This window comes from Psittacula echo, assembly GCF_963264785.1.
Source record: "Psittacula echo genome assembly, chromosome: 2".
Taxonomy (NCBI): Eukaryota; Metazoa; Chordata; class Aves; order Psittaciformes; family Psittacidae; genus Psittacula; species Psittacula echo.
This window is the reverse complement of record NC_137737.1, coordinates 24,376,021-24,402,524: the sequence shown is the minus strand read 5'-3', so window position 1 is coordinate 24,402,524 and position 26,504 is coordinate 24,376,021. Positions and strand designations below refer to the sequence as shown.

Here is a 26,504-nt window from a genome sequence, read left to right as displayed (position 1 = left end):
GAAGGTACAGCTGACGTAAATAAATCAAATTCAAACTCTTAGGTTTTTGTCCATAATCAGAAAACAAGACTCTACAGAGGATGAACACATTTTATAACTAAGAATGTAATATTTTAAGTTCTTGTTTACTTTAAGGTACTTCCAGAGAAACCAGCTTATTTGTTAAAGTAAATGCTTGAAATTTCTAAGTACCCCTTCTACCAAAGACCTCTAACTACTTTACAATCTGCGTGATATATAGAGGACTCGGGACCTAGTCTGTTACTGGTTCTTGGATGGGTCTGGATTTACATCTGAACTTTCCCAACTCCACAAGATGCGGGTATAACCCAGGTTGTCACCATTGCAGGGCCAAAGGTGGTTTTGATTACACACTCCAGCCCAAATGAATCAAGAAAAGGAAACATTTTACCTCTTGTTCATGTTGTGCAGATTGAAGTCAATAATAGAAAATGGCTAGTTTAAGTCTACTTTGTTCCACACTTTATTGTCTTTTAAAAGAAGAAAAAAATATTGAGGAAAAGCACTTGAAAACTGATCCTTGTGAGTAAAACTTTATTGTGCAAGTGGACCAGCTAATCTAAAAAGTAGATGTGAAAAATTAAAAAAGGTGTAGATTTTGGTTATTATTAAGCTAAAAAGAAGTAAAAGGGAATAACTGATCCAGCAAAGATTACTTAGTTTGTTTTTAATATATCCGAAAATATAAATTGATATATTTTGCCTTATCTTTTGTCCAGATAAAGTCACTCTTGGGCTGAGATCTTCTTTATAAAGTTTCAGCCTGGAGCACATCTTTGCAGCTGAGTATTATCCTTAAAATATGAGTTCATACTGGAAATGCTGGCAGCCCTCTTAACTATTGTATAGCAGTGAGCACAGCTGTAACATGTTAAATATGTTGAAAGTATATGGGAAAAACAGAGAAGCTCAGAGGACTGATAATAGGGAGTCTCAATGCTGGGTCACCAGGTTTGGTGATTGCTGGGACTGAAAGTCATTATCAAGCTACAGGTGTTCAGTTATATCCAGGCATCAGCTACCCACAGAGAAACTCCATCAAAAAATACATTACCACAACTGGTGATGTCCAACAGCCCTCCCAAGGATTGTGAGAAATTCAGGGATGAATCCCCTCAACTGCATCCCCTCAGGTTAACTCCAAGATGAAGGGCAGTGATGGATCAGAGGGGAGAGGCTTGCACTGTCACTTCCCCACATGCTGCCCCATTTACAGAGAGTGCTCATCACCAATCACTACTGTGTCTTCTCAGAGCACTCTGTCAGAAAGTTGTTAACCACTGAAGACTGATCCTGAAAGAGTCCATTTTTCACATCAGTGAATGGACAACATCCATCCCATCACACTACCAGCTTCAGAGAAATTCTGGTGATACTGGTAAATGAAGGTAGAAAACAGATGAAAAAGTACTTTTTCACCTCCCCAGTTACAGTAGTGCCTAGAATGACCAAATATTTTATTACTACCTCTCTCTTCATTGATAGATGGCAACCTCTTGCTATTTACAACAATGTCAACCTACCCTAAAATAGCAGTCAATTTTTGCATAAGCAGATGAATGCAGAGGTCTGCATTTCTCAGAATCAGGCTGCCTGATTGAGTGAAGCCTTTTGTCATAAACCAAAGTAGCAAAAAAAAAAAAAAAAATAGTCAAAGCAACACCATCAAATGAAGTCCAAGTCTGCTGCTAGGACTTGTTTGCTTACTTGGAGTAAATTAGGTGTCTCTGGTTCACATTCATCCATACATGCTGCACTACTCTCTATAAAATCTTTGATTTATCATAGCTTTTTGGTGCACCACCATTTCCTACCAGTCACTGTGTACAAGCCCATGTGAACGCACAGCAGTCAGGTCCTGACATATGATGAAGATGTTCTCTATTCCTTTATGGCTTCGTGTCACCACACACAGCGTGATTTGCAGAATTTTAGGTTGAAGTCAAAAATGTTTCTCTGGGCTGTTTTCCTGAATATCTTTCAGGTATTTGAATACTGTAGAGGTGCTCATTTTTCTGCAGAAAAACAGCTGACAAGGAACTGCCTATTACCAAATACTGCTGTGAAAATGCCTCAGACAATTTACAGCACCTTGTTCTGCTGCCAGAGAGTAAGCTGGTGGTCCACTACCGTGGCAAATGTATCACAGTGAGTCGTTGACTAACTGGATGATCAGCCACCTGGACAGCACAGACTGGGCAGATGGGTCTGACATGAGTTCAGGATGATGCCTTTTACATGAAGGTAAGAAGATCTCTATGCTTTGGAGGAATAAATCACAGTACAAGCTACAGGAAAAAAAAGGCCAGCTGGATGGTATACACGTATTGCTGAGATGAACAGTAAATGATTTGGAGAAAACACTTTTAGGGAGAATAAAACATCACGTGAACTCAGGTCACACTTGACACGACTGTTACCAAAAGAATGAAATAACTGGAGCTGTCAAAATGCAATGCTCCCACCATATTTCAAAATGACATCTCATTTCAGAATTTACCTAAACTCGAAGGAAAAAAATCCCACTTAAAATTAGTTCAGTAACCCAGAAATCAAAACAGAAAGATTATAGATATTTTATCTTTGTTCTTCCCCTCACTGTCTCCCCACTCCCTAAGTTTTTTCCTGGAGTGGAGTCTAACAACATTTTCACGACTTTTCCATGTCACTACCCTCTCTCCCTTTGCACATTTTCACTTCAAGACAAGTTTTAGAGTTATTATTTGATTTTTGCCCACAAAGCTAGATTTATTATTCACAAAGTATTACACATGTAATAGTATCACCAGTCATAGCCAGAGGCAAAAGGTAACCTCAGAGGAAAAGGAAACATGAAACATCCAAAGGAAGATAAATGGGAATGAGATGATAGGCAAAAGGGTAATACCCCAATCTTTTCTTGAGAGCTGTGTGTATAGAAAAAATAGAGTGCTCTAAATAATTCCAGAGTGATGGGAACTCAAAGGCTGGACTCTGTGCACTGCATGCCTGTGAATCTTCAGTCTGTGTGAACCTCCTTCCTCCACAAAAACAAACAAACGCTTGTTCTGTTTTTGACATCAAAAGACACAACATAACTAACAGCAGATGTTCTGATAAACTCCAATAGAGACCAACCTGTTGGCAGCCATATTTCTGATCTGCAGTGGCTTTTCCAGGCACAGAGAAAATCCATTTGTGGGACTGAAAAGTACATGAAATGGTTTTCTGGTAGTGTTTCTTGTGGTATTTTCTGGTATTATTTCTACTATCAAGGACCTGCAGTATCATAGGATCATAGAATCATAGACTAGTCAGGGTTGGAAAGGACCTTAAGATCATCTAGTTCCAACCCCCCTGCCATGGGCAGGGACACCTCACACTAATGATAATAATCATAATAATCATAATAATCATGAAAGACCCTGTTTTGTGGTGCTTCAGTTCAGTGTGTCACTGCAAATGATTATAAATGCAGGGAAGTAATGCAGAAATGCACAAGCTTAAAGCATAAGATCGATCAGAACTAGATGAGGACAAACTATTAGTAGAAGCTGTTTGTAATCTCAATGGTTAAAATCTCCATAACCCAACAATCACAGTAACATACAGATCTCAATTTACTGAATTTGACAAATTTGGCCTGAAATCCTAGCCACACTGAAATCAATTAGTTTTGTCATTGACCTGAATGCTACCAGGATTTCACATTGTTTTAATCCTCAGAGAAAGATGCCAAACTGTACGTTATTATTCAGGTACACAATGATGTTTATACCTCAGACAGATTGTCATTAATTACTGCAAGCAGAAATGATTTTGCTCTTGTTTTCATATTCAGACTGTAATTGAGGGATCTATTTTTCTTCAGCAACCCAATTTTAAATTTTGTGTTATTTTTATTTTCTGCAGTACTTGCCACACAGTAGCCTATGGCTGCCTGCAGAGTTGTTTAATCAAGAAACAACTTCTCATTTTATCGCAAGACACTGGTCTTGTCTAGAAGCTGAAATAATTAACAAAGATCAAGACAACCAACCTCAGAACAGGAAGGCAGCAAGGCTAATAATTTCCAGTATGAAACCATCTAATAAATACTTGTTATGTGCACTGAGAACAATCCTTAGGCTGAAATGTTGCCATAAATTATTCACAAAAAAGTTCTGGACAATAAACAAATTTATGAAGATAATGATCTCTTTGCAATTCATGAACAAAAGTGGGGGAAGGGGTCAATCCCCAGAATAAATTGCAACGTATAAATCTACCAGCTGTAGGCATAAAGTATTGATGCAGAGATTCACTGCAGAAATTGTAAAATAAGCCCTGAACGTTTTCTCTTTCCAGAAAGACAGCTTTGAAGAGCAACTGCAGAGCCAAATAATTTAGCATATACTCATTTGCTGTTCTTGACCACAGCACTAATCACAAGTTAGAAATCAAAGCCTTTGGACTATAACGGATGAATCAAATCAGAACTGTGCACAGCATTAGCCCTGGTCTGCTTAAAACTAATGGCAAGCAAGCATGAAACCTTTGTCAATACAGACTGCAAGGGCTTACTGCAAGTTTGGGAAACACTGATGTACATTTTTGTTTGATGGATCAAACTGCTTTTCCTCAACTGAGGATCCATACTGAGTGACTAGGTGGTTTAATAAGATGAATGAATTTCACAGTGGCAAAGTTTACTTCCAGTACATTTATTTAATGGCTGAGGCAACTGATGAAAGGAAATTAGAAATCTGATGAGAAGAAAAAAAATTAGACTAAAATCTAGACTCCCTCAGGACAATTTCTTGTGCTTTGTATCCTCTGTACTGACAGACAGCATATTTTCTTTATACCTAATTACCAGCAAGACTAAAATTTTACATCTTTGATGTGTATGAGATCAAAGAATATTAGGAAATAAAAGTAAGATTAACATAATTGTCTTGTACAGCTATAATAAACTATGACTACGTATACAATCAGACACCCTGCTCAACAGGAAAGCAGAAACTAGAATCAATTGAACTAAACAAGAATCTTGTTTAACCTTGCTTCCTCAGCAGCTTCTCACCTCTCCTGACACCTGCCACTGGATCACAGATGCAAAGCCAGGAAAGATGTCCTCTCCCAGTGGCTGATCTGATACCCTGAGACACATGAGAGCTCCTGTTTCAGTTGTGTCTTTAAGAAAACCAATGTAGCTGCCTTGTGCAGACACAGAGGGCCATCAGCAGGGGAAGAACTAAAGAATCTCCAGGTCCAAAATCGCATACCCCTAATACTTACCTCATCTAAAGGATTAACTTCTATTTGTTTCTTTTACTGCTATTGTCTACCTTATGTGCACACACAGACTGCACCAGCCTTCTCTGGAAGTCTGCTTTGGCAGTGCAGCCTTTTCCTGTTATGCATATAGGAAATATAGGACTGATTTGTCTTTAGCCTTCATGCACACAGCATGTTTGTTTACTGCAGAAATATCTAGTATTCCTACTTCCTCATCAGCTCAACTGTGAGAAAAAAAATCAAAGGCAGCTAAAAGTAACTGCCTTGTAGGAGTGAAACGGGGTGAGAATGTTTGTATCACTTCTGCTCATTAAGGTGACATGAAAGGTCTACTTCTGGCTAGGAGCCATGAGCTACACCTCAGAGCAAAACCATTTTGAAGGTTTTATTTGTCATCAGGTGGCAGTGACAATGAAAAATGTCTACTGCACTTCAAGACAGCTGGTAATAAAGCAGTGCAGGGAATGACTGACAGAATAACAGTTACTGTACCAGTGTAGCTTCTAAGTTTTTACAGCCACTCAGCTGGAATTATATCATTGTATTAAAAGTGGTTTAGGATATAAAAAAAATTAGATACAAAAGGGGGCTTTCCCCTTCCCCATTGCCGTACCAGGAATCAGAGCGAAAAAATTTGAGAAAAGCAGGTCTTTTGCTCGATTGAATTTAGATATTTTTACCGTGTAGTTTTTGCTTTAGTTCAGACAAGGGCAAGCCTGAAAACATTTGTTTGCTGACAACTGCCTCATTCAACAGCCTTGCAAGCAGCTCCCAACATATCTCAGTCTTCAAAGGCATACTGTTTTTGTTTGTTCTCATTGTAACAGATGTTTTGTATCATGCACTTCAACGAACTAATTCATCTGCAGAGGACCGCCTACTCTGGCTGTTGTGCATCCAGCTGTGGAAATAGCTCAAGAGTCATCTGTGGCCACTTTCATTCCATTCTTCTGATCTCACAGGATCTCAGTGACCGCATCCATGCCCATAAAAAACAAACAGACCTGAGAACATCCTTTAAAAAAATTTCCAGCGGAGGAGTAATGCTACTCCAGGCAGGAAGCCTTTCTGGAAAGAATGTAACTGATGCTGACGGAAGATTCACTCAGCTCTGGAAGTCTCCTCCAAGACATGCCATTTTTATCATATGAACTATCCAGTCAATATTAAGAGGCACTGGAGCAGTGGCATGTGTGATTTTGATGGAGCTGAGAGCTTCTGACTAACTCAGTGCCATATCAATTAGCCCCAGCATCAGGCAATCAATCACCACTTCTTCTCTAAATGTACTGAGCTCCCATTAGAAGCTGCAAATACCATGAAGCTAGTTCATCTCAACACACTGAGCACTTTTATATACTGTGGCTCTACTGTAATATATTTCTGAAGTAGAAACAAAATCAATCTGAATTGCTCTGGAGTGGAAGCATATCCCATTAATAGCTGTGCACCAGGATTAAAATGTATTAGTGGATAAAAAATAATCTGTGTCTGTAAGAAGTCAATTACTGCTTTCTTAAAAGTGACCAAATAAAACATCTAATACTATTAAAGAATAGACTTTCTGAAAATGCCTTTAAAATCAGATGGAGAAAAAAATCACAAGTAAAAACACACCTGGGATGGTGCAACCATTCCTTGATTAGCTTCCTTAGAAGAAGGAGCAACTTTCTGAATTTGTTGAGAAGTCCACTGCAGTTTCACACAGGAAATAAGTAGTACCTGATAAGATGCTGATCATACACTTCAATATCAGGTCCACTGTGTTAGTTAATTACTTTCAAACCACTTAGTCAAGTCACCCATTAAGAGGAAATGATTCAATTGGAGATCCACTGAACTGAGAAACTAGGTGACCAAAACTCCTTGTGGAGCTTGAATTATCCACCTGTGTAAGAGGGCTCACATTATGTCAAGACAAGTAGTTAATTTTGGGTTTGAGAAGCAACTATGGCTGTATTTAATTGGACAGCTTGGCAGGATATTTAATATTGTACAACACCAATTACTGGAATATTTCAGAAAAATTTCAGAAGCCTTTGAAAACCTTCAGGAAAATAAGAGCCTTATATCAATCATCAGAACTGATTCATTACTTTTTTCCTTAATGTTGCAGGGAAAATCTTAAAACCTCCTGGCAACTGTCCTGTATTTTAAAGATAATAATTCATCTTTTCACTTCTGATCAGGTGTCTTTGCTATAAACTTGTTATTTGGGTATACCTATGGGGTCAGCTGTTTCAAGGCCTGAACAGCTTCCTGCAGCCCATGACTTTTATTGTATTTCCTAAGTTAGAGGTCATCAAAATGGGCTCAATCATACTGAAGCTAAACAATTTCACATTAGCATGCATTGACTTCACAGCAACTAATTAACCAACAATATGTATGGCAAAAATGGGTGCCTGACAGAAGACTTTTGAGATTTTAAGTCTGCCACACATTCTAACCTGCTGCTGATTCTGCTGTTGCTTGGCTTAGGCTTCCACTTTGGAGCATATCATAAAGATAAATAGCATTCTTTGAAATAGAGAAAATACTTCCACATTTGGAAGTGAAACCACCACATTTGAGCAAAACTATTGTCCTTTAGAACATATAACATACAAAAGCAATGCCTGTGATGCGTCTATGACTTATACTGGATACTGGAATTATCAGCTTCAAAGAGTTCCATCACTTGTATTTATCCACAAGAATTTTACCAGCACAAAAGAGTTAATATAGCCTTTTTGTCTGTGAGAAGAATAAATATAGCATAATACCCAGTAAGATATTGCCCCAGCTTGGCTGAGAAGATGAAAGGTAAGAACAAGGCACAGTCTCATACTTCACTTGACACTCACAGCATGCTCCTACTTACTCTTTTACTTATTTGTTGAACAGCATTATGAAAAGAAGCTCAGAGAGGATTCAAATACATTACATATTGGAGAGGCAAGCAGATATCATCACAAACAGATCATGGCTAATCCTCATAGCCCACACACTCAAAGCCATGACCTGTATCACTGATTCTTATTTGGAAGACAGATTTGAATGGCATGTAAAACTCCAAGAAGAATGACAAAGGAACATAGCTGAACATCCAGTCCCCATGAGAGGAAGTTCTCTTAGATTATGGTACTATAAACTCCTCAAGCTCTATTCCAGTATCTTTACAATGAGCTCACCCCTTTTATAGCACAAACACCTCAAATGTTGTTTTTTTCTGAATGGATGGCACCTGCACACATTGACCTATTTATATTATACCTGTGGAAGCATCTGTGGTTACTACCCACTGAAGTGCAAAGCCTCAAAAATGTACACATTACCTGTGCAGTCCCAGCAAAAGGTTTCTCAGTATTACAGCCAAAACTGAATTTTGTCACCCAAGGATAAATGGTCTGGTTTTGCTACCTTGGAAAGTGGAGACAAAACAAAGAAAAGGGCAATACTAGTATGATGGTCCTGGAAGCTACTCCAGAAAAGTTACACCTGCCTTTACCATGAACACTGGCATAGATTGAAGGTACGTTTGCTGTTGTGAGTCCAAATATGAGCACTGAACCCAAAGTCTCTCTAGGCAGCAGCAACAGCACCAAGACTAGCTTTCAAAGACCATTTTCCCCCCATCACCCTGCCCTAAGCAACTGTCTAAAATTGGCTCTATAGACACCTCCCCATTAAAGCCAATGTGTCCATGGTATTGAACACCAGAGAAGATTAGGCTGAAATTTAGAAGATTGGATGCTAAGTGGAGGTTGAAGATGTGAACTAGGTATTACTGTCTGTAGAAGGCACCATGAAACCAGGGGAATTGCACAGGTCTTTCTTTTCACATTTTTGTTATTCTCTGCTGTTGGGGGAAGATGTGGCCTGTCACAGCTTTAGCTGTCATGATGGGCAGCTTTGCTTGCTGAACTTGGAGTAGGAATTAGCAAGGGAGCTAATACAGCACTGCTATTTCCGCAGACACAAACCAGGAAGAAAGAGCACTGCGTCTGCCTATCAGAAGCAGTCAAAATGTTCCTGACAAATGTCCAGCCCCTCCTCTTCAGTAAGACCTTTAACAAGCACCAGCAAACACTCATTGCATCAAACACTTCATTCACCTTTAAAGTAAGCACACCTACAGCAATCTTCTCTTTCCTATAGAAATGACATGGCCTGCCAGCAAGAGGAAATATAAGTGGTGAAGTGCACACAATCACGCTTTTCCCAAAACACTGCTGGTGCTCCTGGCCTAGTAGAACCCAGGGTTAGCCAGGAGTAGTTGCAGCAGTATGGACGGACCAGCCTTACAATTGCAGGTCTCTCCCCCTACCTGCCAATGGAAAATATGCCTCTAGCCTCAACCCTGTCAGATGTGGGACATCTGTGAGTGTGACGCCCACCCTCTTGGCTAGAGGCAGGCTACAGGCTAGCAATTTCCAAAGCTGCAAGCAGGAGTTTTTAATTGATCGCACTAAAGAGGAAGGCTATCAAGCTGGGAGCTGACACAGACTCACATCCTGTGTGGACTGGGCAAAAAAGGGGGTGCATAATGATTTACAGATTGCCATACTGGAAAAGTACAAAGGCTGTTTGAAAGCAGGCTGTTTGCTGTGTGAATCATATGCAACCCTCTTGTCCCACCACGGAAATCAGTAGCAGGGTGTCAGCCCTGTGACTCTCAGCTTGGAGCAGAAGAAATCATCCAAGTTATCCTGGACTGCGTCCTGGATGCACATGTTTTTTCTCTGAGAATTATACAGCTTTTTAGGAGGCAGAAATAGACATTTGATAATGAGGAACCCAATTGTTTTCTGCACTGGGGTGTGTGTGGTTTGCAGCATGTATAGAAAAGGTAATTTCCACTTGATTGCTCGCTCTGAAAAGCACAAAGGTGAAGGGCTACACCTGGCATTTGGGATGGATGTTAGGTACAGGGACTCTCCTGGGCAACAAGGCCTGACACAATGTTACAAAACTTCCCAGGTAACTTATTTAAAAGTCATGGAGTGGGAAGTCTATTCAGCGGACATCCTGTACCTAGTTACGCTCAAGGCTGTAGTCAGTAATAAGAAATAAAAAATAGCATTTAAACCACAGTTAGAAGTGAAATTTCAATCCCTGATTTTCACCTTCCTTTTAATAGGCCATTTGATAAGAAAACCTACCCTGCTGGGGAGGCAAACCTACCTATTTGGCAGGTAGTCCAAAAAATAACTATTCAAAGGTTTCAATAAACAACAACTTGGCACTCCTTCAAAATTCTTCAGATTCTGTTCATTCTTCATCAACTCACTATGAAACACTCAAAGAATGCTCAGTGTTTATACTATTTTATTTCACTAATTGTTTTTGCAATCATGTAAGAAAAAGGTTGAAAACATGCTGTCAACAATGTTGCAGATAGCTGATTTATAACAAGAAGCTTTTTGGCGCATGCTGTTGAAGGCATAGACTTTGAATGGATTTATTCCCAACTTACACCAGTTTGAGATGAAAACAAGGCCACAAGGTTACAACCTGAGAACTGTAATTAAGCAATCACTCCACTTCAGTGGAGCTGAAATCAGGTTAGAAAAGATACACATGGTTTGCTCTAGATTTACCTCTGTACTCTAAAGCTTAAGTCAATATTACATTCTTTATAAAGACATTTGAACTGAAAAGAAAGCATTTTATCTAATAGAGTAAAAAATGAATGGCAAATACTGTTAGACCTGATTATATTCAATAATAAGCTATTACTTATGATATCTTGGATGTTTCTAACTTTCAGGATGTCAAATCACAGTGTACATTTGTATATTGATATAAAAAACCTGTTAGCACTGTCGCTTCAAAAGTCATTTAAAAATAATTATAATATTAAAATGCTTTACCAGTTGCAGTCAAGAAGGTGTTAATTAGCCACCACTTACACACCTCAAGAAGTATATCAGGAATTAATACAGAAGGTGAAAAAAAAGAAGACAAAATCAGCTACACCTAGAGGCCAGAAGTAAGATATGCTAAAAGTCTGTCTGAGACTTTGCAAATGATATTCAAACATGAAACAAAAGGTTTCTCACACAGATAAATGAAAAATAAGGGCAAAACCCAGAGCTGGACTCCCCATGCAGTGAGGATAGGGTACACATTAAAGATACTTCAGAAGTAGCCCAAACAGCATAAGGAGATGGCTTCAGTTTCCCACATGAGCCATCAGACAGCAGAGGCAGCTTTCTGAGAATGAGAGTTTAGGTAGAGGAATAAATACAGTAAAAGGAGATTAAAAAAACAGAAGAAGACTTTGAACTCAATGAGTTCACGTGGAATGAGGAACCAGGACTGGATCATCTCTATTGCAGAGCAATGGGAGAGCTGGCACACGGAAGTATGGGTCCAGTGGCTAGGACTAAAGTATATTAATGAAGATAAAACATAGGTAAACCAAAGATAGAGCTAGATAACCTCATTTTCTTAAATAAAATGACCTATTTCCTAGACAAAGGACATGCAGCAGCTGTAAGCTCTCTGAAGGTCAATAAAGTATTTCAGGCAATGCTATACCAGAAATTACTTAACTTTGGGAATGATAAAGAATATACTGCTTCAGTAGGAGGATCACTAAACTCTCTGTAAGAATTGTTCTCATCCAGTATTTTTAATAATGCCCTTGAATAATAAGATTTGGGGAAATTATGATGTGAAGTACATTCAGTAAAGAGGCAGACTGAACTAGTACAGAGGAAGGACTGGTTTAAACAGGCCAAGGCACAAATTCATGAAGACAATTAGGCTAATTGTGATTTCCTTTATGACCACATTGTGGTATATATATGGATTTTTATATATATATATATATATATATAAATAAACATAGTAGCATTTACCAGAAACCTGGAAGAAGGAGAAAACCTAGGTATATCAGTGAATTACAAGATGACTGCATTACCAAGGTCATGTGTGCAAGGGAAAAAAGATGTTACTTCACAATGAAGCAAAGTAATCCCAGCAAAGAGAAGGAAGTATTAATGCTATTGTACAAAAGGTTGAAATACTGTGAGCATTGGCTGTCCTAGAAAAATGAACTCAAAGTGGAATAGACCCAAAGAAGGGTCACTGCTGCAGACAGAGGTACAAAATCCCTAAGTTACTGCAAATGCATACTGATGTTGACATTGTTAGCCTAGAAAATGAAGATGTATGTAAGATTTTTATCTATAAACTAATGTGGTGAACATCCAGAAGGGAGAAGAGTTACTGAAGGTAGGGGAAAATGTTTGATGGATATAAAAAGAACAGGGGAACCTTTAGGTTTGAAATGAAAAATGTAGAGCAAAGACTCTGAAACAAGCCTCCCCATAGGATTGTCAAGAGGCAAAAAAAATCAAACTATTTAAGCAAGTTTTTGGAAGGGATTATATATCATGGTTCTTGGATACAGCAGAAATCCTGAGTCTTACAAACTGGTCACTAAGTCCTCAGAGTACATCACTAACTATAATTTTCATACAACTCCTGAACTAGATAAATCATGATGTAATTATAAGTAATATATAGATTAGCTAGTTTCCCCTTCTTATGTAAAAGGGTCCTTGAATACACTTACATAACTAATGGTAATTTATGGAAGTGCTTTTGTTCTAAGGATGAGGAAAGTGCCAGAGTCTCCTTCATCAACTTATTGCTGCAGGCATGACTGTCTTTTCATTCTCACTGTTTCACACCTATGCAATTCAATTTTCTTAAGCAAAGTTAACTCTTGATTTAAACTGGTAAAATTCAGATTCAACTTCCCTGACAAGTTGCAGAACTTGTCAAAGGAGAAGGCGAGTTGAGTCAGTTATTTCCCTTACCACTGTTACTATTAGTAGTACTAGTATATTGTACTTTAGTTACTAAGCTGCTCTTATCTCAACCCATGGGGTTCACATTCTTTCGCTCCTCCTCCCCATCCCACCCAGGGAGGGGGGATGAGCAAGTGGCTGCATGGTACTGAGTTACAGGCTGGGTTTAAACTACTACAGTAGCTAAGACAGGCTTATTTTAATATTTAACAGGAACACCCTAAACCTTAATCATCGTGAGGCTCTGTTTAGAGGCAACAGTCAAGATAGGCTGTTGTTCCACCAGAGTTTTCACAAACATGTAGTAAAAGCTATTTAGAGGTATGACAGTTTTGTAATCTAATAGATTGTGATTAAAAAACAAGACAAATGAGAAACTGAAGCTGAGAAGAAAGATGTTTTCTCCAAGGTCAAGCAACAGATTAGTGGCAGAAGAGAAAGTATCTGTCACCAAATGCTCTAAGCCTTATGTATATACTTTGAAAACAGTGTGAGGAAAGGCAGGCTCAGGTCAAAAAGGAGCTCTGGCAAGGATGAATTACAGCTATACATTACATTTATAGCTGAACAAGTATGTAGGATTTTCATTTGGAATTTGCTTCCAATAACAGTTGAATCGTTTGGGACAAAATTCCATATGAATACTATATTAAAAAAACCCCAACAAACTCAACCAATCAACCAAAAAAAAAACCACCAAAAAAACCCCCCACCAAACTTTGCAGTTTACACAATTCTTACATAAGCTACTTGCTACTCAACTTAGTTGTATATAAAAGGACACCTTTTATTGACTATTGTCAATAGTGCGGAACTGACTTGTTCCTTCACTAGCAGGAATTCATATTTACAACCTTCACAGGTTGTGCTAGTCTTTATAATTCTTATATTTGAGTCATCATAGTTATGGTACTGCCCTGGCATTACTCTAGTTCTGTGACACAGCTGTTCGTCAGTAATGCTCTTCTGGGTTCACAAGGCTGTCTCCTTCTCCAAAGATGCCCAGTACCTTATCATCTGTAATGAAAACACTGATTTCTGCAGAGCAAGTACGAGGTTTGGAAAGCCAAAGGGAGATCCAGGAACCTTTCTGCTGAAGAACTGTCTTACAGCAACATCCTCTATCTTTAACTGCACATCTCCATCATGAGAAAGGGACCCATCCCTGTGTGCTGAAGGCACCCACAGTAGATCATGCCCAGCCTTGTCACCAGATAGTGTGAAATTTCTGTGCTCCCAGAGCACAGAGCTTATTCAAAGCAATTTGTTGCCTGTGGCGGATCAAAATTGTTGCCTTTCTTTTCCACCCTCACATAACTTGCACGTTTGGTAACTGCACTATATGACCATCTGTGTTGCAAGTGGGCTTGTGTCCTGTTTACTGCATGCATGTTGTCTGATTTACTTAAGCCAGCCTAGCAGAGCTCTCACTGCAGAGGTTGGATAATATCAGCATTGACTGCAAGATATTGTGTATTACCAAGCAAAAAATAAGAGATGGTCCATGATGAAGTATAAATCTGGGGGTTTTACCACATGCCTCTCTAGTTCAGAGCACACACATGCCTGTGTAGCCATAATGCAATACACATGGCAAAATATTAGACGGTGAGCTAAACTGAGAAATCATCTGACAAATCACATGCTTACCTAATGCACCACTCTGCTGAGCCCATTATTATCTGCACACTCATTAATCTAACTCTTAGACTATAATTAATACCATGTGCTTACTCAGTCCATCGCTCTCTCCTGATCCTATCGTATTCTGCCTACTTATTAATCTACCATCTGGACAATAACTAATTTGACCAGTGCTCAACAAATGAGGATTTTTTTCCCTCAGAACAGCAAACATGACATATGAACCTCACAGTTTATGTTCAGGTTTTGGAATGGTGCAAATTTAAAACCTGACGTAAATGCAATCTACATGCAACCAGAGATGTTACGTATATTATGTGAAACAAATAAAGTATTAGTGATTTTCAGTCTTAGTTGATGTACATGAAGTTGGAAAGGATAAAGCAGACTGCAGGCTTTGTACAAAATTAGAGATTGATTTTTTTTTTTAAATGCACTAAATCCTTCCACAGAAGGTACTCTAATGTCTATTGATTAATAACTATCTTTTTTAAAAATAGCACCCTTTGATTCAACTTACTGCTTTTAAACAGTTGTTGTGTTAAGATTTTTCTGACAAAGAAGGTTGACGGTTAAGGTTGCATCTTTTCTGTTAAAAAGAACTCAATATTCCATAACCTCAAACGGAATTTCCTGGCTTCACAATCTCTAGGGTACTTTTCAAATTTAGTGTCAGCTGCCTTCTTTTCCAAATATATTTTCCATTTACATTTATAGATTTGCATGGAATATACCTGTATGTTTCTTTCCACTAATGTAAATGTCTTTTAAAAAATCTTGGACTGATGGTTTATCCATTCAGTACTACACACTATATGCAGAATATTTGAGAGAAAAGAAAATTTTACTAGAACTCTAAAGCCTTTTTAGGACAAAACAGCAAAGCACAAGTTCCTCAAATGCAAGGGCTTGTCTATTGGAAATGCTTGTGGTTCTTTCGTTCGTGTTTATAAGTAGATCCATATGTGGTGTGTCTTGCTGCCATCACAAAAAATGTCAAGTTTCACTAGGGAACACTAGCAGAGTGTCAAAAGGGGTTGGAAATTTAACTTGGATATATCTTTTTCTGTTATTTATAGTAATTCATATTAACTTCTACAACAGCAGAACAAATGACTGCAGCAATACGTTGATAAGATTCCAGAAGAGTTGGAACAAAGGTACAAACCCCTGCACTTGAGTATGACATGTAACTTGGGTGAATCGTTTACACCTGTTTCCTTTTAGAGGAATGAGTTGGTTGAGCTTGAGCACTACTTTTCTGTCCTAGGTGCTCTCCTCAACACAACAGTACCTGGTATTAAAGAGGGTCAGTAAGTGTGTGCTCAGCTGAGTCTGAAATCAGCCATTTAGTAGCACTGAGACAACATCTATACACGGTGGGTGCTGGGTGAGAGGCAGGCAGGAATGATCGCATGTAAGCCTGCTTGTCCCAAATGAATATTGCCAATTACTGCCTTGATTATCAGAGTTATAGAATTGGCAGTCCTTGATTTTCTGCCTTGGGAAACACTAGAATTAAAATTGTTCAGCAAAACTTTGGCATTGGTATTTGGTTAGTTATTTCAACCTCTAAACTCTTTAGCCTTAAAAGTTCAAGTAAGTTCATTTTCAAAGGATCTCTTAAAAATACACAGCTAAAACTTAAAAGACTAGCTGGAGATTCCAATTTCTAAGGATTATTTCCTGTTTACTTTTCATACCAGCTAGCTGAACTCTCACATTTCATTTTGGAAACAGGACACAACTGTTTGCAAAGGACATACTTTGTTCCCTTACACTCAGGCAAAGGCAAGAAGGACTCCTGGCTCTATTTGCTAAAAAGGTAGAGCAACAAATGGGAGGTAGAAAAAGCTGTCTTGGGAGAACGACACATAACTGAGCACAAGGAACTTCTTTGTTCAAGAGCACAGGAATCAAAACACTGAAGCTGCTGTGGTATTTTGGGTATTATCCAAAACAACAGAGTCGCTAGTGAGAAAATGAAAACTGATATATTTCAGTTGGACAGTTTGTACTTTTTATGCTACATTCATGCACAACAATCAAAAGGCAAGAATCTGGAGTCCTTACTCAGCCTCACTTCTCACCAAAGTAGGGGTTTTACACTGCTTATGAAATAAGAAATGTTTTTGTTGTTGCCTATAAAGACAGACAGATTACATTCAGCCATGGCCCAGAGGAAGGAAGGCAGAAAAAAAAAAATTAATAACAAGGGTGCTTGTTAAGACATTGACCTTTCTAAAAAGGCTGTAAGGGCTTGAGAAACATCCGGAAGAGAGGTTCTCCACAACAGACTTCATCCTTATCAATAGCAGGTTTTTCCATATGCCGCTCTGCTTTCACCCTTCATGCCATTGTCATGGTCCTTCTGCAGCTATTGTGCAGAAAATATTCCAGACCGACAAGAATGTCTATTTATGCCTACACAGTGATTACTTATAGTCACACGGTTTTACTTGCAAATAAAAGAGAATAAGTGTAAAACAAGTGTGCACATCCAGTATTAGGGTAGAGCATTTCTGTTGGTTCACTAAAATAATTTGCCTTTAGACAGGAAGAGTACATGTATTATTCGTAATAAAGATTTGAATCAGGAAAGTTTTACACAAATGTCATCTTTAATAAAAATGAAGATTATCTATATGTGAATTGACTTCAAACAACATGTTTTTCAAAGTTTTCCCTGAGCCATCAGACAGCCTTTAGGGACTACAGGAAAAACACACTAATATAGCAAATGTTATAAATCCCCAGAATAACTCTTATCCCATTTATGTTTTGATTCTGTCATCACTATCCATCTATTGTTATCCTCAGGCAGTAATGAAATACAAGACTTGTTTCAAATAGGGATGAGTGAGCACTGTACTTCGAAAGCTGTAGTTAACTACATGGAGCCCAGACTGCCATCAGTGCATTAAATGTTACGCCAATATAAATCCAAACCCACATTGCCGTAACTCTTCTGGAGCTTGTCTTCCATTACGGCAAGGGAATGGGACCAGGGGATGTGGCAAAGGAACAAATCTGGCAAATCTGAGGCATTCTTATTTGGACACAGTGCAGTCAATACTGTCAAAAAGTGGTGAAGGTTCAATTTAAAAAGGGTACATTTTTCAGAAGTGTCTGAGTCACACATAAGCCTCAAGGTAAATTTTTCATCATGTTCACATGATTCAGGAATCCTGTTTTCCAAAACCCTGAAGGTTGTGCAAGCACAAATATGTGAGAGGTTTCCACATGTGACCCTACTATGCCATCAGAAGAATATTTTTAATACTATTTATTCTGAAATAGCAATGCTACCTCAACCTCTTTGACATTAATTTTCCATAGCTCTTAGTATAAGGCTAGTAAAAATCACTGATAATAGAAAAAAAACATTTTAAAATTTTATTTGCAGTTTCTCATTGGCGTCAACCTACAATATCAAGGTTAAGTTACAGGGAAAATCATGAGTAAATTATGATGCACCTAGAGTCCTTGACTGCCCATCTGACTTTCTCCCATTAGGAAAACAAAAAAGGCTCCTTTTTTCTCATAGAATGACATCTTGGTTGTTATCTGCTTTTCAGGAGATCACAAAAGTAAGAAGACAAACACACTTGGGGAATGGAAAGAAATACATGTAAATCTTTTCCAGTTAATATATCAGTTATTGTTATTTGTTAGGGTCAGAGGCTTATGTGGTTGTAGTTAAAAAGCTACAGAAGGAATCTGAGATATAGTCTTTTACTATAGTGTTTCTTATTTTAATCCACCAGGTAAATGGATACAGAATACATGCAGGCACACATCAGGAAAATGTATCTGAAATCTATATATAAAGGGAAATAAATGAGTAGGACATCTGGGAGGCCAACCTGCTGAAGAAAAAGCATGGTATTTAAATGAGTGGGCAGGCAGGTGGCAAAGGAGATGAGATGGGCAGGCAGAGAAGAGGCAGGCAGACACAGGGCAGTAGAATTGTGTGGCATAGCATTTCCCTCCTGTCGTCAAGCTTGCCAGACAGGGAGAAAACTGTCCTGTCTGTGAGCAGCACGCTGAATTAAAAACCTCTTGTCTCCTCTCCAGCATGGTCCTGACTATTTTTGCTGTCATGAGGAACACTATGTGGTGTTAAATTATACACAAATATCAAGTAGGACTCTCTGTCGGAAATGAAAAGCTAATCATCCAGTGACATGATATAGTAGAAACTTATAATCAAACCAAAGAATTATCCATCAGCATTTGAGCAACTCAAACTCTGCTTTCTGTATGAGTTCATCCCTGCTCCTGAAGAATAAAGGCTTAACAAAACATTCTCATTCCTAGGGCAAGGGGGATGTAATATTTATCTGCACTGGTTTTCAGTGGACATCTCATAAAATCTTATGAAGTAAAGTAGTGGCAATTTAGATAATAACATGGCAAACTAAGATACAAGGAGACACAAAAAGCTAACCATACTAGAAAGTTCCCAGATTCATCAGCTCACAGCGTTACCAAAACTTGTGTGTTAAACTCTGCCAACTTTATTGTAATCTTTTCTTCATTTTTTTTTTTTTTTAGCTATGGAGGTGCCTAGAATAGAGTCTATAGTTAGGCATAAAACTACAGCACACTTACAATGGACTCAGATTCTTCATTTTCTTTCAAAATGGGCCATTAATTCTGATGCCTCTTGAAGCCTCTGTATAGTAATTCTCTGACAACTTTTCAGACATTTCTAATAAGGAATTCATCTCTGAATGAAGCCTGGGGAATGGTAGTTCTGCTTTTTGCTTTTACACTTCTTCAGTACTAAATGCCTCATGTCCATTTATTTAAGAACATAATCTTGGGGAACACATGGGTAAAATATTTCAGTGAAGAGACTGGGATTACTACAAACAACACAAGGAGGTAACTCATAATGGCAACAACACTGGAACTGAAATGTTACACCACTTATCCACTGTCCTTCTACTTTTCCACCTACAAGCACAAATCCTTTCACTGACACAACTCTGGATGGCAATGAATGTAAATTTAACTTGGGATATTGAGGGTGCACTATAAAAGTTATTTTTCTCTTCACAGCCCTTTACCAAAGAGTAAATAGATCCAATTACCACACTAAAATACCTCTTCTAGTACCGCAGAAAAATGCTTGGCTGAAGGCTGTCAATTAAAACTCAAACACACATATACACAAAAACTGGGATCGGTAAAGCACTTAGGTTTTCTTTTTACAAAGGGAGTCTTTAAGCAAGGATCAGAGATCCTTAGGCTTCCACAAGTCTGATAACTCACCATGTACACACATCTAAGATTTCTTGTGATCTTCAATTAAATCCAAATATTAGAATACAGGACTGATTTTAGCTGTGATTTTGTTCAATACAGCTTCTCTCCAAATTGAAGAACTTGTCTCCAAAGAATTGACGGATGTGGAAGAGGGCTTCAAGTTGGGATAGAGTCCTGTGCTACTAAACGGATATGTAATGTAATTATATCCATGTTGTTGTATAGCTAATTCCAACCAGAGGTTATTCTATTATAAAGTCAAAATATCTGAAAACAATCCTAAGCAATGCATCTTTATTTTAATTTTACCCTCCTCATGTAAATCAATGTATTGATGCTTATATGGAGTACACAATTCTGATTAATGACAACTCTTAAATGGATCTGTACCTGAGGAACTGATCAAATGAAACTAAAGTGATCTGTACATACTGGAATTCAGTATGTTGTTTCCTTCTGGTATATAGCTAATATTGAGGTGAAGTGTATCAAAACTTTTTTGTGAGGTAAACAAAAAATCACATGCACTTCCTCTAATGAATGGTGGTAGAAGTGTAATGCAGCTTTAAGTAGTAGTTATAAATTGATGAAAGATGATAATTTACTCAGGGAAAAAAAAAAAAAAAAGAGTTGACTGGTCAAATCATAAAACAGATTCAGATTTGGCAGAGACTCTATAAGACAGCTGTGCTTTACCCTTTTCCAGTACTTGAAATGCATTTCCAAAGCATTGAGGAACCTTTAAAGTATATACAACTACAAAGGATTTTGTTGATGGATAAGCATGTAAGGGAGGGGTAATATGTTGAACCTGGCAATTCAAAGTATGCAGGAATGCAGTTATCTTGCCATCCCTGAAGCAAAGCTTCAGAAGCAACACTTTAGAGCTTGTTATTCTCTTATATCAATGCAATTAATAACAAATCACCCATCCTCCCCTTTTCACTAATCAAACGGTGCTCCTTAAAGAAGTAGAATCTTTACAGCAGAGGGCTCTTGCCAAAAAGCTGGCTGCTCTTACATGACCTTGGATTTTATGTGGCTGACAAGCAGAGCAAGGCTACAGCGTAAGCACTTTTAGCTGGATATAAGCAAGTATCCACTTACTGTTGGTTGCATAACATATGGCGGATGAGGCATCCATGAAGTACTCTGGACCTGCATATCAAACACTTCAAATTAGCACAAAAAGTTTTAAACAAAGCTCAAAGATTTACTTGAAAATATTCTTTTTATTACAACTATGAAACTAATTTTGGCAAATGACTTAAGTCACGTAATTCAATGCAAAATTCATTTATGCTTCATAAAGTTATTGACAAAGGAAAAAGCTTTCAAATTCAGTTTGATGATGTTTTCTACCAAAGTCAGAAGTCTGAACCACTGTGCCTCTTCTATGATCCACACCGTTTTATCTCATAATGCAGTCTTCAATATCCCACGTTGTCCTGCTTTTCATTTGTATTGCTTGCTTTCATCCATCAATAGTCATTAACATGTCATCCAACTGACAGTGCAGGAGACATAAAATGTTCAAAGTTTATTTTCAAAAGTATCAGTATGAACTTTAAAAGGTGTAACATATTCAGAGACCCCAGAAAGATTTGTTTCTAGGAAGAACTGCAGATCTAATTAAGAGGTTTTGAAGCTTATTCTAATTGAAAGCTTTGACGGCAAAGCTGGCTTACGGTGTCCCTACCCTCCAGGATTAGCTCTCTCCTTGGGCATCGTGGGCTCCACTTCTACCAGAACTCTATATGCCTTACCAATGTCTTTCCTTGTTGTTCTGCCTTATAACTGACAAGTACCAGATTTCATAGACATACCAATTTTACCAAGAATTAAACGCATTCGCGACTGTTTGTGTATTTGTGGTGGCATCTCTGAGCCACAACTTGTGCTAAGCATGAACATGCTATCATTACTCAGACTCAGCCCCAAGAACTGTGCATCCTAGTTTCCTTTTGCATGAGTCTCGGCACCACGAAACACAGGGAGTACACAGTGGGCACCTCTCTAGCCATCTCCAAGATCATAGAGATGGGCACATGGCATCTCAGACTGAGCATGAGCAGGGATGACTAGGAGAGAGCTACAAGGTCCCAATTCTCCAGATACCCTGTGATTTTGTTCATGAAGGAGGTGGTGACAATTGCAGAATCGTGAGCTTCTACACTTGTTGAAGTTTGTCAAAGTAGAATTTCTGTTGAAAAGCAAGTTCAGTGATACATCTTTAGAACCAAAACCAGAGCACACACATTCAAACACACCTCTACTACAAAATTTTCTGCTGTGACTCCCTATTAGTTAACATATGTTAGAGCTGCCACAGCTTGCTGCTGTTCATTGCTCCCACTCTTGCAGCATTGCAGTTCCTCCTCTGTGCCAGGGCAAATGCCTTTGGGTTTACACTGCAAGCTATCTACAGAGAATCATATGGAATAAAAAAAAAAATTAAAAAAAAATCAACAGTTTTGGTGCAAATGCACCAAACCATGAACTGATGCATTAGTTCAAGTCAGGATGGGAGAAGGGAGCAACTGTGAACTGTGGAGCAGTGATGGGAGTAAGTGGCTGGGTGGCCTGAATCCAGTGACCTGAAGAGGGAAGAGGTATGACTCTTAAGCCAGCTTTGCTACTGATTAACTTGCATGTGAGCTGCACTTGTGTGTTTCTGGCACTGACATTTATTTGCTGCTACCATTTACTGAAATTTACTGAATTTATCTCACTAGAACATCCTGTTTGGCAAGTGTTACATAGTCATACAAGAACCATTCTTCTTTGAAGATCAAGTTTAAAACACAGGAAGTGTAAGCACAACCTCCCAGAATTACCTGTAAGCAGTAGCACACCATCTCAAGCTTCACTCCCAACAAATCAACCCTAACATTAATAACAATCTACCATGCAGCTTTGTGAGTTTAGGTAGCTTATCTCAGGCAGGACTCAGGAAGAACACTGATGCTATAGGACAGAAATAACTGAAATGGGAAAATGTACAGCTAATGACCAGCTTCAGAGTAAAGTGACTAGTAATAAAAAAAAATAAAAATAAAAATAGTAAATAAAAAAAAGCGGCCAGTAATAAAACTATACAACCTGGTTTTGACTTCCAGCTCAGAAAGCCAGAGCATGGCAGTAATTTTCCAGTGGAGATCTGTGAGGGATACGCTGAAAAGAAATTCTGAACGACAAAGTGTATGTGAGACTGAAGAAGGCTATGAGGACAGTTATCCTCAAGTAACTTGCCTTGTCAGGGACTACTGGATAAAAATGAGCACTTTTAAATGATTCTGTTACTGGAGCAAATACAGCTGAAGTCAAAAGGTCAAAATATGATGCAGTTAACATAAATATAAAACCCCCACATTTAAAACTGTCGGCTAATGAAGGGCAGCCAAAATGACAAAACATTTCAGTAAGAATGATAAGCTTCTGCTGCTGTCAACTGGAAATGAAGCAAAATTCTGTTTACTAGAGAAGCTGCTCGAAATAAAAAAAAAAATACTTTGGCTTTCATTGCTAGTGTAAAGAATTCAGAAAACACTTAAAACCCTACACCAGATGATACCTGAATACTACTAGAAAGCCTTTTGTTTAAAGTGTGACTCAAGAGCACTAGCATTCAAAGAATTTTCTGTGGTATAAGCTCTGTCTTCATCCACATCCAAAACATAATTAACTGGGAAACATAGCAGACAAGTACAAATCTGACGTACCTGATATGTAGAGACAGGGGAAGCAGCAATGAATGGCGTGATTGATGTCTGTGGAATCATGCGGTTTGTTGGAATACTGTACGGTGAGGAATAAAATCTGCAAACAAAGAACAAAAACGAGATTTTTTTTAACCTTTTGACTGGTAGGCTTTCACTAACTAATTCACTGCCTCCGAGGCAAAGACAAACAGAATCTACCCAAGTAATTATGTCCATCTATTTCCAAAAGTACAATAAAGAAGATGTGATGGCTCCACTGAACAGATCTTGAAAATGGAAAGGAGGAGGAATATTTACACTAAGCATATTTTTTCACTTGAACTAGCACAAATATAGAACTTCAGGATACAAGAAGTAATTATCTGAAATGCAAAGATAGCTGATTTTCCAGAGTGCTAGCTAGTGAAAGAAATTTCTTATGCGATACTGAAGACAATATTACTGATTTCAATTCTACATGCGGTACTGTTTTCTTTTCAGATCTTAATGCTTCAGTGCTGAGAACAACACATTCCATATACATGCCTGACATATTTTATTAAGGGATGGCTACAAAAGCTCTGGCTAAAATTTTCATATCCATCTAGGTAGAGAGAAAAAAACCCACCTTCTAGTGAAATGTATCAGGAATTATGAGTCTAAATGCCCCAGGCAGCATTGAAAATCTCAGATTTAGTTGTTTTTATTTCCACTGTTGCACGTTATGAACTTAAGTTGCACTATCTCTTGTTTGATGGCAATAAATGTTATATTTCTTCTTGTCCCCTGTGGGTTAATGATCATTGATAAAATAATCACTTGGAAAATATCGCTACTGATGGATTGTGTAAGTACTTAATATGTGTGTGCTTGTAAAGATTTTTGCATTTGCCCTTTTTCCAGATTTAACTGTAAGCCAGAAAAATAAAATTGCTAAGAAAAACAATGTTTGTGGTCTTACAGCTGTCAAAATGTTGCTGTTTTGCACTCCAAGAAACACTCTTGTGCAGTGTTCTTGTCAGATCTAAATCCCATGCAGATCGTTCTCATATAGTGTTCACATCTTACGTGTAACAGATTTTGCACATATGCTCTCTCTGTAACAGTGGATTACACTTCCTGCCTTTTTATAGGGTTTTTTGATGTTGTGTGTTTTTTTTCTCCCCACACTGAGGCAATCAACAGTAGCTTTCCATGAGAGCCATGCAACAAAAATACCATTACTGGTGTTTAAACAAGTGCTCTATTTCCTGATCGCCCTGGCATTTTGGATTTAGTACTAATCAGTCTAGTTTAGACTGGATGCATTCATTCTGGATGCAGGCTCAAAGAACCACTGACTTCATCCAATCAATAGCCTCCAAAAAACAGGCTTCTGTCTCTGTAGCTTGGGCAGAAACCTTCAAAGTTAGGAGGGGAGAGGGAGACAGAGAAGCAATCATTTGTTCTCTCTGTTCCAAATAAGATTTTAAAATGCCAAAAGCAGCAGGTGGCGTCTGAGTGATTGTTTAATAGAAATATATTGCTATTTTAGGAACATTTATCTGCCCTTACAATGCTTGCACAGAGACTATTTTAAAACTGTGCCCTTGCCCAATTTTATATATATCCTATTATGAGAACTCAGATTTGTATCCCACTGCTTGTATCAAACATTAAGTTCATACAATACTGGGCAGGGGGGGAAAGGATTTTTAAACCATTAGCCATGTTCATCTATGGCATTAGCATGATGCATATGTTATCTACACCCTGTTACAGGGGTCTTTTCCCAGATGAAGTTAACCAGAAATCATTTTGGCTATGCTGTTGCTAAGCAGATGGACTAAAAAATGCTGTGTGCAGCAAATGAGAACAGTCAATGGCAGACTGAGAGGATTTACTCTATGAGTAATATTTCTAATGTATAGAAACACACATAAACCTCTTAAACTGAAGGACAGTGTAAAACCAAAAGTCTTTTGAGAAAAAAAAAGCCACAAACATTTTTGTTAATTCTGTTCTCATTCTGTCCACCAGCCTGGCACTAATACTGTGCTCAGACCATGTATGAACTGCTCGGACAAAGATGAGTACAGGGAAGAAATAACTTTCCATTTGGAAGTAGTGCTGACTCTTTGGAATAAACTCTCCAGCATATCCCAGCAAATACTACGAAATTTACAGAAAACGTGTTCTAAGCCAAGAACTTGACAGACAGCTAAACATTTCAGTTTCAGCTTAGAAATGCAGTTATCTGAATAGTACATAAGCTTGTAGAATATACACTCCGATAATGTGAAAAATACAACCCTTCCAACACCCCTGCCAATACCATTTATCTGTCGCAGTTTGGAATGTTCTCAAATAAGCATCAAATAAAATGCACTATCAGGACACTCAGCTAGAGTGTGAAAATTCATGCACCAGAGCATCAAAGAAGAGAAAGGAAGGAAATCTGATGCAGCAAATGACTGTGTGAGAAAATCCAGTTAATATATTCCAATTTTAATAATAACAAATTAAGTTTAACAACCTGAGCCACTGTGACAGCCTGTACCTCAAACATTTTCCAACCAGGAATCCCTTATATCCAGAGACAAAGGCTTGTCTTCCTGCCACAGCATCACTTGTGCCCAAAGGGGTCTAAAAATAGGGGGTAGATATCTCTGCCACATATGAAGTACAGTGGTATGGTGAGAATAAGATTGTCAATAGTGACAGTCTGAAGCAGATGTGGAACACACAACCTGTCGGAGCCACACACCGCTCACACGCCTGCTCACAAGGAGGGCTCAACATGCTGTCACCCGTGGGTCAC

At 38.3% G+C, this 26,504-nt stretch overlaps 1 protein-coding gene across 3 annotated transcripts in view; it reads right to left on the bottom strand.

Annotated features, from left to right (window-relative positions):
- Nucleotides 1-26,504, bottom strand: part of RBMS3 (RNA binding motif single stranded interacting protein 3) — a gene marked incomplete at both ends in the record, with an annotated part of 444,014 nt that overhangs the window by 35,298 nt on the left and 382,212 nt on the right. For all 3 annotated transcript variants that reach the window (XM_080610082.1, XM_080610080.1, XM_080610081.1), the window contains 2 exons: nucleotides 21,111-21,161; nucleotides 23,726-23,822. In XM_080610082.1, the coding sequence (XP_080466208.1) occupies nucleotides 21,111-21,161; nucleotides 23,726-23,822 (148 nt within the window). The remainder of the gene's footprint in view (nucleotides 1-21,110; nucleotides 21,162-23,725; nucleotides 23,823-26,504) is intronic.